General features: G+C 36.2%; 1 protein-coding gene across 1 annotated transcript in view; it reads right to left on the bottom strand.

Moving 5' to 3' along the window:
* LOC125668766 (uncharacterized) overlaps positions 1-18,565 on the bottom strand; it is a 56,550-nt gene that overhangs the window by 33,004 nt on the left and 4,981 nt on the right. The window contains exon 2 of the mRNA XM_048903179.2: positions 13,082-13,327. Coding sequence (XP_048759136.1) covers positions 13,082-13,327 — 246 coding nt within the window. The remainder of the gene's footprint in view (positions 1-13,081; positions 13,328-18,565) is intronic.

Here is an 18,565-nt window from a genome sequence, read left to right as displayed (position 1 = left end):
GTTTAACATTTTCAGACGATCCATCTACTACTAACAACTTCCGGTTTGAGATCTATGGACAGAATGTTTTTTATACATATAAAATATACTGCGTGTGAAAAATAAATAGTAATTATTTTATGGAATAATATAATTTTTTGGGCTATTCAGGACTAACATAAAAGTAATTGAGATCTGTTTAAAATCAAAGTACTGAAAAGCGCTAAGCTGACTTCAAGAATTCTGTATGTAATGTTAATGAGCAGGAACAACATTACAAAAAGGTTTATGCATTATTCTTTATATTCGCATAACTAAGTAGTACATTTTCTGTAAGAAAATAACAAATATGGATTGGAAGCAATGTCCTGAAACTTTTCAACACGTTGAAATATAAATTTTATATGATGTTGTTAAAACAATGGTCACTATGATAATTTTGATCCCACACTAAACTAAAACCCTGTCCTTGGATCATGAAATTTACAATTTTGGTAAAGGACACCTGTTCTTATTAAATATCTATAATCAGAATTTAGTATCAATAGCATTACCACCGCTGCGGTGGTCCAGAGGTAAAGTGTTCGCTCTGTATGCAGGCGGTCGGGGTTCGAATCCCGGCCGCAACATACCTAGTTCGTTAAACAGGTAGTGACAGTTCCATCACCAAACTCTCGGCATCCGGTGTGAATGTCACAGGTCCTCGGAGATGGCCTTTAAAACGGATGTCACGTGTCACAGTAGGTGTGACACGCTAAAGAACCCTCACTGCTCAATGGCCGTAAACGCCGAGCATAGGCCTAAATTTGAAGCCCTTCACTGGTCTTGGTGACGTCTCCATATGAATTAAAAATTATTGAGAAGAACGTTAAACAAGATACAATCAATCAATAGCATTTAAGGCTATGTTATTCAAATATTTGACAAATGAACACTTTATACTCTGTTTAGCTCCCACCCATCTTCCCAAGGCAAGGGTTTCTGATCCGCTCTGCTCCGGTCCCTGGATCATTAAATGCTCTACATGACTATTCATATTTTTCTCTTACAGATGTGATGTTATAGAGAACATTTTTGGTAGAAAATGTGAAAATAGTTGTAATGGTAGTTTTCGGTATAAAGTGTTCAATTGTTATTATGCAACTAACTTACTGTTGTGTTCCAGTTAAATAGTGTATGAAATATTTTTAGAATACAACTGAAATGAAACAAATCAATAGTTTGATACATATATGTAAGTCACTTATAATAGAAAGGAACAAACAAACTGGACAAAAAAGAAAATTACACATAACCACATACACTAACAAATGCCACATGTCAAAACACACCAATAATGCAGGATTATGAAACGCTTTACATCCATTTCATTACCTTACCAGAAATCATTTGAATGCACACATAAACATGCATCTGTATGACTTGTACTACAGAATCCAGTGCATAATCATCTGTAAATAGCAATCAAACCATGAAAGTGGAATTATTTTTTGTAATCAATAATGAAGTTATTTTCAATTCAAAATCTGGTTGGAGAGAATCTGAATCCAAATAAGTCCGATAAATAGATGTATAACTGAAAACAAAATTTAGGAAGTTATTTAGAAAAGATGTTCATCATATATGTGCAATATTACTTTGAAACTGAATACTGCGTCATCAATAAGAGTGGAGATAGCTCATTTTTAACATGAAAGTTAGTGCAAGAGGATATACTAATTCAAATATGATGATGAATTAGACTAACATATAAGCATGGATTTACATTTAGCAAATGTAGTGATTGTTTGTTATACGTAAATCTAAAACAAAAACAAAAAACAACAACAACAAAAACAACAACAAAAAAACAAACAAACAACCCCCCCCCCCCCAAAAAAAAAACCGCTGTACTCATCAACTTGTGTGTATTACACTTCTTGTGTAAAAGCTCATATTCATATTGTAAAAGAGACCCATCCGTTTGTCTGAATGATACATAATACACATTGCTATTGTTTTAATTTTATAAAACAGTTCTTTATATGAAAATGCTAATAACCTTAGCAAAAAACCATAAGATTCGAAGCTTGTGTAGGAGTTCTAATATGAAAAAAAAACAACGTAACAGAAGTGACTCGCAATAAATATGCAAAATTTACAACATGTAAATGTAGCTAAATGAGAATCCCAAACTAGGCACTGAAAAGTTACAAAAGTAATTTTCAAACGGTAATGTTCAAACCGCTGTTAGAAATAATGAAGAGGCATCTCACCAAAAAACTAAATGCATCTTTTTTATATGAAAAAATCGTTCAGCGAAAACAAAATGTGGGGACAGGGAACAACGACAGTACATCCATGCCCCTCCTCCTTCTTCATCATTTTTACGTTCGGAAATACATGTAGCATATTCATGACATTGTCAATTATTTGTTTGAAGTACAAAGAAATTGAAAACACGATTACTTTTCGTTGTATGTAGCGTGCTGTAGACCGCAAACCATTTCACATTCATGCTTGACACAATGGCAATGTTTATCTAACACTTGTTCTAAACATATGCATTTCAGTATACAGCTCTCGTAAAATTCCACGCGGTGTTTTGAATACTTGAAACCGGGGTATTGTCTTCCATAATATAATATGATATAATATAATATAATGCAAGGTGAAGATAACGAACAGTGATCAATCTCATAACTCCTACAAGCAATACAAAATAGATAGTTGGGCAAACACGGACCCCTGGACACACCAGAGGTGGGATCAGGTGCCTAGGAGGAGTAAGCATCCCCTGTTGACCGGTCACACCCGCCGTGAGCCCCATATCCTGATCAGGTAAACGGAGTTATCCGCAGTCAACATCAGTGTGCCAAGAACGGCTTAACAATCGGTATGAAACACGTCAGACAGCATTTGACCCAATGCGAGGTTGTATTGACGAACTAGATCGTTATAACGACCATAGAATTTGCGAAATGTTGACTTCAATCGAGACTGTTGAAATCCCTGTACCATAAACTTGTTTGTCAGTAGCTTACCTCGATTTAAAAACTGACTATACCCAGAACAAGCTCTTGCATATCGAATCAGTTGAGATATATAAACACCATATGCAGGTGATAATGGAATATTGCTACATAAATGTGGGAAGTTGACGATGGAGAAGCTGAAATCATCCCGTTTGTCATACAGTTGAGTTGTTAGTTTGCCGTTAATGTCTACTTTTAATAAAATATCTAAGTATGAAGCAGAAGTGGACGACTCTGTGGTGTCCTTTATTTCGAGCTCACAGGGATATATCAAATCGACATATGAATGAAAGCTATCATTGTTAATAGACAAAACGTCATCGATATATCTAAAAGTCGAATTGAAGGTCACAGCGAGAGATTTTTTCTTCTCACGTAGAAGTTTTTGAATAAATTCTGCTTCATATGAATATAAAAACAGGTCAGCTAACAAAGGAGCACAATTCGTGCCCATGGGAATTCCAACAGACTGTTGGAAGACCTGATCACCAAAGACCACGAAGATATTGTCAATGAGGAACTCTAGCATATTTTTTATTTCAACTTCAGAGTACTTGTGCGTGGAATCAGAGTGGTGTTTAACAAAGTAAGTTTTTGAATGACTGATCACTAGATATGGATATTTCCGTTTTCCGTTTTTGTTGAAGAAGCAACTGTCTATGATGTCAAAAAGTCTAGTCTTTAATTTATCGTGAGGAATGGTCGTGTATAGTGTTGAAAAGTCATAGGTTAATGTACCTTTTATCTTTTCCTTGCCCCAAGACTATTATTTTTAGTCTCATTTTTGAAACTAAATCACGAAATCAAATTTGATTGTGTTGACGATGATTCTGAAGAATATCTTGGTCGTTTAGAAATAATAAAGTCAGCTTAAGTTACACCGTTGCATCCTCTAAATTTCTGCATGACCGACTTACATATATGATCGGGGAAGGTGTAAGCAGTTACGCAATATCATCCTTCTGAGACACCGATCTCTGTCCTTCGCTGTCAAAGCATAATCGTGCACAAACTCTTTCTCGTTCACAATGGACGCGGATCAGTTAATTTTTTACTGTGTTGCACACATTTTTGCTGCGTCTGACAAAAATTTTACTGAGTCGGAACAGCAGCCAAAACACACGTGGAAAACCCTCCTGATTCGTGTATAGCGTGGCTTCTAATTATAGATTGCACCATGCAAATTGATTTTCCTGGCCCCTAAGCGCCATGCGAAGGTAACAATGCAAAGACACCCTAGCTAAAACGGTTTCATATACATATTCTTATTCAATTTTAGATTTTGAATCACTTTAATTATTACAGATGCAGATTTAAATGGGAATTTTAACTGAAGAGTGACCTGCATCTGTGTCTCACTTTCCCCAAGAATGAGGACAAAAATATCACCCTTTTTATACATATTCTATTCACTGTTCAACGAACTGTATTTCCGGGAAAAAAATGCAACTGCAGATATGAATGTTATCCCCGTGCTAGATCGGTTGCAAAATTACGACTACTTTAAACACGACTTGACTACAGCGATGCATAAATTCGCCTATAGGTGGCGATAAACCGGAAACATGATGACGAAAGCAAAATCCAACTGGCGGCAATAAGCGCTTAAGCTACGCTTAGCGCTTTAAAAAAGACTTTCGTTTAAACTTCAATTTCATGACTTCACGACATAGTAGTCCGACCTTGTTGGTGGGAATGTTCAAAATATCGATTTTAAAGAAATGTCCGTTGTTGGATTATTGCGAGGGAGTTTAGACCTTTGATTGATTGATTGAATATTGTTTAACGATAATATTTCTCTCATATGGAGACGTCACCACTGCCGGTGAAGGGCTGCAAAATTTAGGCCTATGCTCAGCACTTATGGCTTTTGAGCAGGGAGGGATCTTTATCGTGCCACACTTGCTGTGACACGGGACCTCGGTTTTAGACCTTTGAAGCGACGGATGAGAAGGAAAATCATTTCTGAGCTTAACCGTATACGAGAATGATTTGTTTCGGCGAATTTATTTTTTTAAAAATCGGACTCAGATCGAGTATTAATATATATATATATATATTTCGTTACTGCCTTGACATGGACAACAGACACAAACTTGACCAGAAAACCCTCTAAAAAGGGGGACATTTTGTTTCTAAATACCATCCAGTCAAACACAAACTCCATTTGGCGTGCTTGTCATGGCCATTTAATGATACATTGGAGAAAGTACAAATATAATACAATGTATGAGCCGATGATGATAATATGGCAGCATAAGATAAATGAATATAGATATTAAGCAATATAGAAACACCATCTTGATCCAAGGGAGCCTGGAAAAAACAGTACCCCCGGAGACAGCATTCTATGCAAAATTATGCCTAACAGTCAACAATCACTCCGGACAGGAACTTTGAAAGTCTGCAATGCACATCGACAGTCAATGAACCTCAGTCTGTATTGATCCACGCCATGACGCTGAAACGAGAAATTAACAAACCGGAAACGACAACCGAAGAACAAATTGACAGAGATACTAAGGGACATGAAAATTGAGGGGAAGGGGGAGGGTGGGTTTAAAAAGTTTTAGCGTCTGCTCTGCTCGAATGACGAAATAAAAAGGAGTAATCTATGAGATGCGCGCAGAAATGAAAATAGGAATTTCGTACGACGAACCCGATGGATTTGAAATTTAATCAAGATTAAGCTGCACGAAATAACCCGGTTTATCCTTATTAGATAAACCCCATTATTTCGTTACTGCCTTGATATGGACAACAGACACAAACTTGACCAGAAAACCCTCTAAAAAGGGGGACATTTTGTTTCTAAATACCATCCAGTCAAACACAAACTCCATTTGGCGTGCTTGTCATGGCCATTTAATGATACATTGGAGAAAGTACAAATATAATACAATGTATGAGCCGATGATGATAATATGGCAGCATAAGATAAATGAATATAGATATTAAGCAATATAGAAACACCATCTTGATCCAAGGGAGCCTGGAAAAAACAGTACCCCCGGAGACAGCATGCATTCTATGCAAAATTATGCCAAATGGGTCATGGGACAGAGTCGCACGACCCATCCGCCACAGAAATTGAGGGGCAATTTTGTTGCCCAAAATAACAATCCAAGGCACACCAATTGTGCCGATATTAGGTACAAATTGTACCGCACGACTTTCAAAATTGCAGAAAAGACGCAAATCGCGCCCTATGAAACAGCATATTAAAAGAGAAAATGCTAATTGCATATCAAAAAGCACCAATTGTGCCGAAATCAGGTACCAATTGCACCCCATAACTAAGTTACTAAAAGGCGCAAATCGCGCCCTATGAAACTGTATACGTGTATTACATGAAATGCAAATTGCATACACAAACACAACATTGGCTCATGACAAGCATTAAGGAAATGTTGGTGAAACAAAACTACAACGGATGAAATGATCCAGGGCATTCCTTAAAGTATTGATAAAAATGCTGTTGCCCAAATCACACAAATGTACTCCATCTTTTCTAAACAATGCCTTGTGTTGAACCTTTATATCTGGATAACTGATTGATGCACCGTGTCCCCGAAACTTAATGATGACAAATGTTGCACATGCACCATTAATCCTACGTCTACACTTTTGACCTTCCGAGTTCGCAAGGCAGTTAACCCAATTAACCCAATTATTTCGAGGCAAAATGTGAAACCAAATAATAAAAGTTTTGGGGAGTAAGTTAGCAATATTAGCCAAAGTTGACTTAAAATATTTTTGAAGGTCTCTTATCGTATTGTGTGCCTGACCAATATTGTTGCCCCCACAATGAATAATGATAATCTTCAACGCGACATGGCCAATAGAGAAGCGGATTGAAGATCTGGTTTTAATCAGATTGGTCCCATTCATTCATATTTGTACACGTACGAGTATGTTTTATGTTCAAGTATGTATAATCTCAGGAACCGGTAATTTTGTCCGTAATAGTAATAGTAGGGTTCTATACTGTATCACCCCTTAAGATAGTGATATAGTACTATAGACCCCTACTATTATTATATTACACCCTTCTCCTGGGACCATTAAAATTCAAAGAAAATCCCGACTTGAAACCCACAGATAAACAATTAGCATCTTGGACATTTGGGTATGTTGATAACAATTTATCCAAATATTGTGAATTGATAGGTGAATGACCCAAATCCCACAAATCTTAACAATGAGGTGTTGGCAGAATTGAATTGTGACCGGCCTTTTGAATACTGGGAATGCTGGTTCCTGGAATGAAGATGCGAACGATTGTTAGAATTAGATTGAGATGATGGTTGATCTGACACAGCAGTTGCATTAGCCTTGTAACATTTAACTAATGGGTGGAAATTATTGCATTTAAGACAACTATGCAAATAATTACAATTTGGCTTGTTGCAGATACCCTGATAATTATAACTGTAGCATTTATTGCGGGGCTGTAATGACTTCTGATGTGATACAATATTAGTATATGCAGTTGATGGTTGCATGTAAATCATCCACAACTCTGCATCCATGGATAACCAACTCAACGAGATTTTTTGAGTCGAAATTGAATATCGTAATCCAACCAGTTGCCTTTGATTTTTTCAGCTTCCCTCTTTATCAATGCCAAATATCTAAACAAAGGGATTGCGTCTGTTGGATGTCTGACCATATAAACTGATGCAACAATTGCAAATGCATCTAGCCATTGGGACAAATTTGAGATTTTCTGCTCCTTCTGCTTAGGTTTAACCTGAAATACTCCATCTTCAAACACAACCTGATTTTGTTGAGTTGAAGTTGGGTCATGAAAAAGGAGGGTACCGAAATTACAAAACTGATTATTGCAAATTTTGCCTTTAATATTTTGAGGCAAATGTACTGCTAGTGGTGCCACTGCACTAATAAATGGTTTAGGCAAATCATTGAGAGGGTCAAAATGAACCGTACCTTGATTATTTAGAGATGGACCATTTTCCACAGCAACAGGTTGCTCGTGAATTGCATGTAAAGGTATTGCAATAGCTGCCCTCTGCATCTGAGTTACAATAGGTTGCTCAGGTTCTAAAGATCCAGACGTCGATTGCTCCAAGATGGCGCATTCTGGCTCCACACGAGGTTGACTCGCTGCGGTTACTCGCTGTTTTTTTGGCCTAGGTGCGGAATTTGCTATCCTCCTCCCGGCATAGGGACTCTTCGACTTCGATGCTCTTGATGCGCGAAGCATATTTAAATTTCACTGATACTAAATTAGGCGATGGCAATCGATTGAATATTGATAAAAAGGTTTTAGCGTCTGCTCTGCTCGAATGACGAAACGAAACAATCTCTACCCAGAGTTATCGTTCCTTACATTCACAAATACCTCTGTCAACGTCTCGAGAGTTTTACAAGATTTTTGTAAAATGGCACGTATGCTCAAATAAAGTATGGTTTCGACTTCAGTTACAAAAATATACGTAAATGAATAAATACTGAGCAGATGTCAAGTCTTTTTGTGACACAAGAAGCATTGATCTGGGTTGAAACGCGGATATTGGGTTGTTCTATTGCACCAGGCCTATACATGATTTTATACATAGGTATATGAAGAAAGCATAGTAATGGGGAAAAACTACAAATAGTTACTTGTCCGAAATAGTTGCTTGTCCTACATTTTCCCGATATTTCATAAAGTAGTTCTTAGTTTTATTAGCCGTAGAAAAAGTGGATTTACATGTGGAATAACCTTGCTTATTTTGAGACGTTGACAGAGGTATTTGTGAATGTAAGGAACGATAACTCTGGGTAGAGATTGGAAATGAAAAGGAGTAATCTATGGCATGCGCGCAGAAATGAAAATAGGAATTTCGTACGACGAACCCGATGGATTTGAAATTTAATCAAGATAAAGCTGCACGAAATAAACCGGTTTATCCATATTAGATAAACCCCAATATATATAATATATTTATAGTTTTTTAACATATATGTATATAGGTTTGTTTTCTTTATATTTATTTACTGATTAAAATTCTGATACCTGTGGATTGTTATCCGTTAGCCTTTTGGTAAGCCATTTAAGAATTGTTTAAAAACTGTAATATAGTTTGCTTATATAAGCTATGTATATACGTGAATTTCTAGCTGGGTGGTGGAGTGGTAAACACTTGCCTGTTGCATGTCACGGGAAGGGGGTTGGGGGTCCATTCCCTTTTATATGAATTGAATGATTATCCTTTTTTCTCCTCTTTCTTTCCTTTGCTTGTGAAAGGTCTCAATCTCTGATCGCTTGATTAAAGCCCCACCCACCCCCCTACACACACACAAAATCAATTTCAATACTATAATATTAATACAAATTAAGTTTCATTTCTATTTTTCTTCTGCTATGTGAAAATCTTAATTTTCAATCTTTGCCATTAGTAGGTACCGTAGCTTAATGGAATATATGCTCCCTTGTATGCATGTTGTAAGATGCAGGGGCGGATCCATGAATCACGGTTAGGGGGCGCAACTTCATGATACAGGGGTTTTTGGGGACGCCTTAATACCCCACAGTGGGCAGTCCAGTGCGAAACCCTGGTGGGGGGCCCAGGGAGCGAAGCCCCCGGAAGTTCCTGAATTTTACAGATTTTATAGGGCTTGAAAAATGTTCCCTAAATGTATGTAGTCATTTCTACCATTTTCTATCTGCCTTGATAAGGTGAAATTAATCAATTCAAATGACGCAAATGTTTAGGGTTTTTGGAAAAAAAAATGTAAGTTCTCCCAATAAAAGTAAATAATCAATGAATCAAAAGATTTTGTCATTTATTTCTCCGAGAGTGGAAGAGATTAGTGTTTCTATTGTCGTTTACATTATTCTAAACAAGAGACCACGGTTTACCTTCAATTAGAAAATCTTAGGGCGGGGGGGGGGGGCAAGCTGCGGCCCCTCCCCATAAATCTGCTAATGAGATATGACTAAGTTGTTGCTGTTATGGACACGGTTTTTCCATCGTGAATCAACGCTCGAGCGATTTCTTTTACTAAAATGACTTTTACCGGTATCGCTCTGCCTCAAAACCAGTATAGAATGGCCATTCTTCGCCTTGTCGAAAATCAGCTGTTGCGTTGTTGTCAACGACATGACGTTTACCTTCCAGTTTGTGAGTTTACTTAGTAACCAATCAAATTACGTTCTAATACTTTGATCTTACGACCGGAAGTTGTTGTAGTAGATGGATCGTCTGAAAATGTTAAACGGTAGGAATCGATGAATAAACATGTAGTTTACAGACATGGGGCTTCGTGTAAGGTGCTGAAAACGATATACCAGCAAGGACAATGCCTATTAAAGCGACTTATATCACAAAAGTGAGGATGAATAGCGAACTAATCGTAAAATGAGACTTGAAGCGAGAGGTGTCCGAAATCTAGTTAGGTACCTTGTGGTATTATTAAGGAGGGGGGACTCAAGTATGAAACAAGTGCCTGTGCTGGAATCATATTATGCATTCTGAATTGACACAACACACATTCTGAATAGAAAAGCCTTAAGGTTCACCAATCTATCTGACATGTGAACTGATTATGTAATTCTCTGAGAGTGAGGTTGTGACAAAATATCGGTGCATTATCTATCTGATGATAAAAAGTCCAGGAAACCATTTGATTTACTTTTAGCGCTAAAGTAGGTCATGGTGCACCAATTAAGTTGAAATGTGAACTGATTATGTATTTCTCTAAAAGGGAGGTTGTGACTCAATTTCAAAGCAATACCTGTGATCATACCCAAAAAATCTGGAAAACTGTTTGAACTACTTCTACCCCTAAAGTACTGTAGGTCATAGTGCGCCAATCCGCCTGAAATGTTAACTGCACTTGTCGTCCTCTGGGAGGAAGCCTTTGACTCTGTATCCGTAATGAAAAAAGCCCGGAAAACTGTTTGACCTATTTTTTCCACACAAAAAATGGGTCAAAGACTCAATTGGCCGGGTTGCAATATTTAGAGTAAATAATTTGGGTAGGGATTTATTTGGTGGTAGTTATCTGTTGCCCCGCTCGACTTACTGCTAATAATGCAGTCACGGACAACGACATGTCTCTTACTGTTACCGTGAATAGTCACATTTCCACGTTTGAAAGATGTACACTCGGTCGTGGCGAAATAGGACAATGGATGTCTAGAAATTGTGGACGTTGCTGGCTTATTGGCCTCACAAATTCTGCAAAACATTTTGCCATCACGAAAATTTCCTCCGCCATTTCAGGACTGGGGTTCTTCCTTTACTTTTGCATTTCTCTTTAGACATTGCTACGCCATCTTTTGATGCAGAACTTTCCCCGTGTGATTCTTGAATTTCTTTGTTACATGTACAAGGCTGAGGCTTCTGTTTTTTACTATTGATAAATCCAAAGTGCTCTAAACCTCGTTTTCCCGCCATCTTGATTGTTTTGACCAAGACTAAAAATATTTATTCAGACTTCCGATCCCGATTCTAAAATTTTACTGGTTGCCCAAATTTTCTTCACTCGCGAAAATGCGACTTAATTATAATCTCTAGTCGCAAAATTGATTTTCTGGTCGCAAATGCGACCGTTTTACTCGCAACTTGGAGCACTGCTGATATATGTAATATTAAGTAATAATAACTAAAATGAACAATAACTTCAGGTGCTTGAATTGTATATGATTATATGATAAAGAAACAGAATTTCTCTATTTATATTGCAAATTTACAACTCATGCCCAGGAAATTTGACATTCATATATAATTGAATTTTTCTCAGAGGTAGTGCAACTAATTTAACCACAAAAGATAATCTCATTTACCTTTTTCAAGTTGAACTCTATTTTTAGTAACAACTTTTTGCTGTAGCGCCCATATTCGACAAAGGTCAGACTTCAAAAAACCTAGTGCATAACTTCAATATATATACTTACTTTCTGCAAAGTTTCAAGGTTGTACATAAAAAACTGTAGGAGGAGTTGATTTCACAAAATTTCCCCAACCGCCCGCCCGCCCGCACTTCACCATACTATAGACCGGATTTGCACTTCGTGCAACCCGGCCAACTAGGTCAATAATGGACCAATCCAGCTGAAATGCAAACTGAACTTGTATTCCCGAGAGGAAGCCTTTGACTAATTTCAGGGTAATACCTGTATCCATAATGAAAAAAGCCCGGAAAACTGTTTGACCTATTTTTAGTCTTAATGTAGGTCACAGACGGACGGACCAATCTAGCTGAAATGCAAACTGAACTTGTATTTTTCTAAAAGAAAGCTTATGTGTAAATTTCAGGGCAATATCTGTGTCTATAATGAAAAAAGTACGAAAAACTGTTTGACCTACTTATAGCCCTAAAGTAGGTCAAGGATGAACCAATCCAGCCAAAATGCAAACTCACTCTTACAATTCTTGAGGGATATATTGTGACCAAATTTTAAAGTTTTACATGCATCCGTTACGGTAAAAAGTCCTGAAAACATTAACCGAGACGGACGGACAACAAGCCGGACAGACGCACGGACAGCGCCATAACATAATACGGGACGTATAAAACTTACCATACGCAGAACAAGCTCTCGCATTCCAGAGTCCCGATCTACGTTTACCGAATGGTAAACAAATGCATTATATACAGCAAAACATTTTCGACCTTGAATTATATTACTTTGGAAAAACATTTTTGAATTTTTAGTCAATAAATATTAGTATAAAGACTTGTGATAAAATCTTAAAGCAACTTTATTTTGTTGTAAAATGTGCTCTTATGATAGTTTTGTATGTAACTATAACTATCATCAATGAAATTAAAACAAAGTTTAATATTTCATCAAAGTAAAGTTTTACGTTAGAACTAAGTGCTTTACCAAAATGTTCAATTTTCTGATGTTGACATACATTTCTGTTTATGTAAGTCTGACATCACAATGTTTTAGTTGTTGATTAAATCAAACTATATCAAATGGAAATTAATAGGGTTTTTTCTATTTTGAACCCATAATATTGCGAAATCACATGATAGCTACAATCTACCTTACATTTCTCTTTAGATAAAGTTACTCTCGTGAAAATATTAACAACATCAAGAACCCCTACAACAAATTCTTTCCATACCTCTGTATGTGCCGTTTGTACAGAAATCTAGTCGAGGCCTCTCCTCGGAACAGTTAGTCCCAGTCCCAATGTTTGACCTCTCCACATTGATTTGAATACTGTGGTTTGTCTGTGTTTTTATCGAAAGTGAGCAGTTCAGCGAAGGCGGATTGTCGTGAGCATTTCTCTTGGCTGTGATCAGTATTGCCGTTGGTAATTCTACTGACTGATTCCAATCTCTTTTGCCGCAGTAATCATACATATACACTGATAAAAATAGAAATATCAAGAGGGAAAACTCATGGGCTACAAAGCTCAACTGAATCAGGTGGAAAACAAATAGTGGGCCAACAATGGGCTCATTGGATAGTACTTTGACTCTACATGTTTCTGGACGCATGCGTGTCATTTTGTATTGAAAGACGGTTATCATTTTGTTGCCATTAGAAAGATTCAGAAAAGGCTCTAACTTACAGATAATATACTTGGGAAGTCTACTGTAGGCCCACTCTGGTCCAATGGAACCAGATTTCAGAAAGATTTGCATCTTTACGCCCTATAAATGTTTAATTAAATATTGTTTTGCTTTATCGTATGATAATAATATCGTTGATGAGAGTTTTAAAGAATCACTTTTCAAAACTAATACTCCCTTACATGTATGATGAGCTTTAAAGAATTCCTCTGTCAATTTTTATAACACCCGTTAGTGGCCAATCCTTGGCCTGGTAGAGGGAGATATACATGGTTTGAACACAGTTAAATCTACACTACGAGGCTGATTGAATATCAATACAGCCAAATAGTAAATATGTTGTCCTAAAAAGAATTCAAAATGTTTTTTTCCTAAATATTTCTATTTCAATTCTAAAACAAGAGGCCCATGGGGCATATCGCTCACATGCATCACCTGGCCCTGCTATTGTGATTATAAAACTTTTTAAAAATCTTCATTCCCATGAATAAGTTTGAACCTAAATTGAAATTGTTTCCCCAAAGGGTCACGAAATAACTGGACTTGAATTCATATAACACGGCCTTAATGTTCTGGGGCCCGTTTTACAAAACAACTTACGCCAAAGTCGTAAATCTTAAATTGCATTACACAGTTATTACTTTAAATGAATGAATCAAAACTTTTCTAAGGCCTAATTTTCCACATTTAAAAATAAAATATTTTGCATTTGGAGTGAATGATCTTACAATAAACTGGAAAATTCCAGTATGTAAAGTTGGTCGTACGTTCTTTTCTAAAATGCGTCCCAGGAGAATACTTTTTGAAAGATGTTCTCGCCTGTATACATGAATTATGTTAAATGTGATTCACCCTAGCCAATTTGACTAAAAAGAAACTTGTCTTTGCATTTTTATATGATTTTGTGTTGCCCTGCTACTCTTGAAAAGAATTTATTTGAATTGATTTACTATATATACCCATATAAAATTTTGATCTCCTATTATGGCCCCAACCTACTTCTGGGGCCCCGGTACTGAAGTAACTTGAATTTGAACTACCTAGAGATATACTTGCATATCAATATGACGAATCAGTCATGGCCGTCTGTTATTAAGATGAAGATTGTAAATTTCAGGGCTCTTAGAGCCTTATAGACGGAACAAAACCTGCCAAAAATCGACAAATTTTCAAAAATTCTTTCTGCAACCGCACGTCAAGTTCATTAAATGCATAGTTGGGCCTCTACCAAACTTGCTCTTTCCAAATGGAAAATAATCAAGAAAATGCAAAAGTGTGGTGGGATCATTTTAAAATCTTGTAAACAACCAATGGGCCAGAAAAGTTGAAATTTACATGACGTGGAAGCTTCCTGACTTAGTGTAGATTCAAATTTGTTCAAGTCATTGCCTTAGGGATAGGGCGGGGATACAATACAAGATCAAAGTTTAAAATGGGAATTTATAGGGAAAAAATCTTCTCGAGAACAGCAGGGCCATGCTTAGTCATATTGATATGCACGCATCCCCAAGCTGTGTAAATTCAAGTTAGTTCAAATTGTGGTCCCCGAGAGTAGGGGTAGGGCCACAATAGGGAATCAAAGTTCATATGACTATATATGGGGAATGATCATTAAAAAACTACATATAAATACATCTAGCACTACAACTACACTAATCTACAAACGTATTTACAACGCGTTTTTTGTTTTTGTTTTGTCATTAGGCTTGACAATCAATGTTAAAAGTGGAGCGAATTAGGAAAATATATCAACATGTCATATATATATATATATATATATATATATTCATTCATCCACTCATAGGTCTTCCTCTACTAGTGACATAAGGACTCTTGGCATAGCGGTCCAATGACGCCGAGAGGCTACGATAATCGCAAAAGTCTGTACTTATTCACCATTAAGTAACCTTGCGAGTTGTCAATGTGCTTAAATATCTTTTCACGATTTCTGTGAGCTCTTCGCTTCAATATTATGACTATCGACATGTTTCCACAAACTTGGGATGATCTTAGGACAAGGGTTATGCTGTCCTAAAGTTAGGGTGAACTTAGGACGTCTCCTAAATTTAGGAATACTTCGAGAACCTGACTTACGACTAAGATGTGTCCTAAGACATACTTAGGACACGTCTTTGTCCTAAGATAGCTTCGTGATCATGCCTGATGGTTCGCAATTTCACAAACTTATCTTTTACTCAAAGATGTTCAATGTCAAGCATGCATTGGTTCAGTTGAAGATCGAAAATGAAAAGCTGAAGTCGCCGGCTACGATATATAATGCTGTTTTAGAGTCTGTGGTTCACATGGGCTAAAACTGAATCATATACAACCATTTCATTGCTTATATTTTCATAAATTTTTGACAGATTTTGAAAATCTACATGTCATCTGAAAGAGTATGATTTCAAGAATTATTCATGCATATATCAAATCTAGAGCTGCTCCCTAAATTGACACTGAAAATAGAAAACAAAAGTGATTTTTTTTTTTTTACAAGCAATGCTCAGGATAGCGCTGTAATATATTTTTGGTTTTGTTATCAATTCCTTTTACGGTATACGTCCATTACTTGAGTACAAGTATCTAGATAAGTGTTTAATTTGAGGACTAGGGTACTCGTAATAGTCGTATATGGCTGGGGGTGGCTAATCGGAGTTCTGGTATACTCAGAATCTAATCAGAATAATTCTTACTACAAGAGTATACCATGCTATTCCTTAACCATAAAGCAAAACATAACATTTTATCGAGCGATTAGAAACCTGATCATGTATTAATTTAAGTCATATCACGACATCTGAAAAAAAAAAAAAAAACGTTTCAAAAGATTTGTTTTGCTCATTTGTCATTAGTATCATAAAATCCTCCTGTTTCTCACGGAAATATCCTAAACATGTCTCTATATCTATTAACCTTTGGGGGAAAATATCGGTGCTGTCTCATGCCACGCATTTTTAATCTGCTACTTAGAATAATTTGTGTATATATAAGTTCCTTGTACATTTCCCTTAAATATGTTTATTGTTCTGATTACATCTGCAAATAGATGTAAAGACAGTGTGTGGTATTTGATTTGTTGATATAACAACTTCATAAATGTGTTGTTGTAAATTTTCTTAATTTGCATCTTTTAAAATATATTTAATATATTACATTAAGTAACTGAAACTATTTTTTATAAATCTTATCAAAAGAAACATGTGGTTCTATTCTATCAATTGATATAAAATGTGTCCATTGTAAGCTTTAGAAATATATTTAACATGCACAAGAAATGGTTTTAGCTTTTCTGAAACACCTTATACTAATATAAATTTACCTTCAAAGGTAATTTAAGGAATCCAAATCTCTTGAAAGTATTCGACATGGTATAAACGATTACCTTTACAAGGTAATAATGTGTGGAGGCTTGAAAGCAAGATATGCACACTTTAAACTTGCACATTATGAATAAACTTATCTAAATGTTCGTGCTGTTATATCAAATTAATGGTATATATTTTGTATGAACCTGTTGAGACCATGGACAGAAAGTGGAAAGTACTGTTGATGTGTATGTGCATTGTAAATAGGATAATTTTACTATTACGTTGAAATGTTCTACGATTTCCTTCAAATGTGCTATTTCGCAATACAAAATTTAACTGAAATATATGTTTATCTATGCATATTATCTTGGTTTGCGGTAAGTTTCCATTAAATCAGCAATGTTTTGCATCCTGTACACATTAATATCGCGTAGCACTTAAATTCGGTAACATTGCAATATCAGTGTCGTAACTTTATGAATGAGTTGTTCTATTTCACTTTTCAAAACTTAATTATTTTATTAATGTCAACAGGGTTTTGTTTTAGTGGTTAAAAATACAGCCGATTATGTCCATTACCAACCGCATGCAACCAATTACTTTAATATTGTAGGAAATCGCTAACACAAATAAATGAGATGTTTCTATTTCCGTACAGTGTACATTGACATCATACTAAACGACCTTAATCACCGTGTACAACCCCACAATTGGGGGTGCGGAATAGTGATCTTAGGGGGTACGGAATTCGAAGCGTGTTTTACTAGATAAGTTGATATATTTAGCTTGATTACAGCTAGAAATAAAACTAGTCTTATATTAACATACGGCGGAACACAGTGATGTCCCCGCTTACTCTTACTCGTTTCCCACGCAGTTTGTGCTAGAAATAGGTGGAGACTTCAACAATATTTGGCAACCACACGCAAGGATGCATTTGATTGATATTTGGCGAAATTTTTAATTATACTGCCACACGATATAATATACATGTACCTAATACGCATGGTTTCTGCACATAACGATGTAGCAGACACTTCCATGATTTCCGAAATTTCACGTCAAATAAACGATGAAAACTTCAATTTCAGTGTGTTCCACTAGGGGGCAATGAACCAACCATAGTGTGACGAATTTAAGAAAGTGTCATTTGGATTTGAGATTAATATCAAACCTTCTTTGCGATGTAGTCATTCTTTGATTTGAAATGTCGCTTGTATATAAAAGGCAGTGGGTACATAACATTTCTGATCAGAGAATTATTTGTTATGTTCTTATATCATCAAGATGTTCAAAAATCGGTTTTCAAAAAAACTGACGTCATGTAAGAAAATGGGAAATTGTTTTGGGCTACGCTTATTGTATCATTGTCACGGAAAACATATTCCACTGTATCTACATGTTCAAATATTTAATATATGTAAATGAGAATATCAACGAGTTGAAAACTTTACTGATTAAAATTTACTTTGTTGTTTGTGATATTCAGGCTTGAAATTTAATTTAGACTGTCAGTTCAATTATATTTGATTTTACTAGTAACTGCAGGGTGATGACATGAAGAACAAGAGGTCTAAGGGCCACATCGCTCACCTGAGTTACCTTGGCCCATATCTGAAGACTTTCCATATATATTTGCATGTAAAACCTTAATCCGTATTGTGGCCCCAACCTACCCATGGAGGCTATGATTTTTACAAACTTGAATCTGCACTATGTCAG

The sequence above is a fragment of the Ostrea edulis genome, chromosome 1 (assembly GCF_947568905.1).
Source record: "Ostrea edulis chromosome 1, xbOstEdul1.1, whole genome shotgun sequence".
Taxonomy (NCBI): Eukaryota; Metazoa; Mollusca; class Bivalvia; order Ostreida; family Ostreidae; genus Ostrea; species Ostrea edulis.
This window is presented reverse-complemented; position numbering and strand designations above follow the sequence as displayed.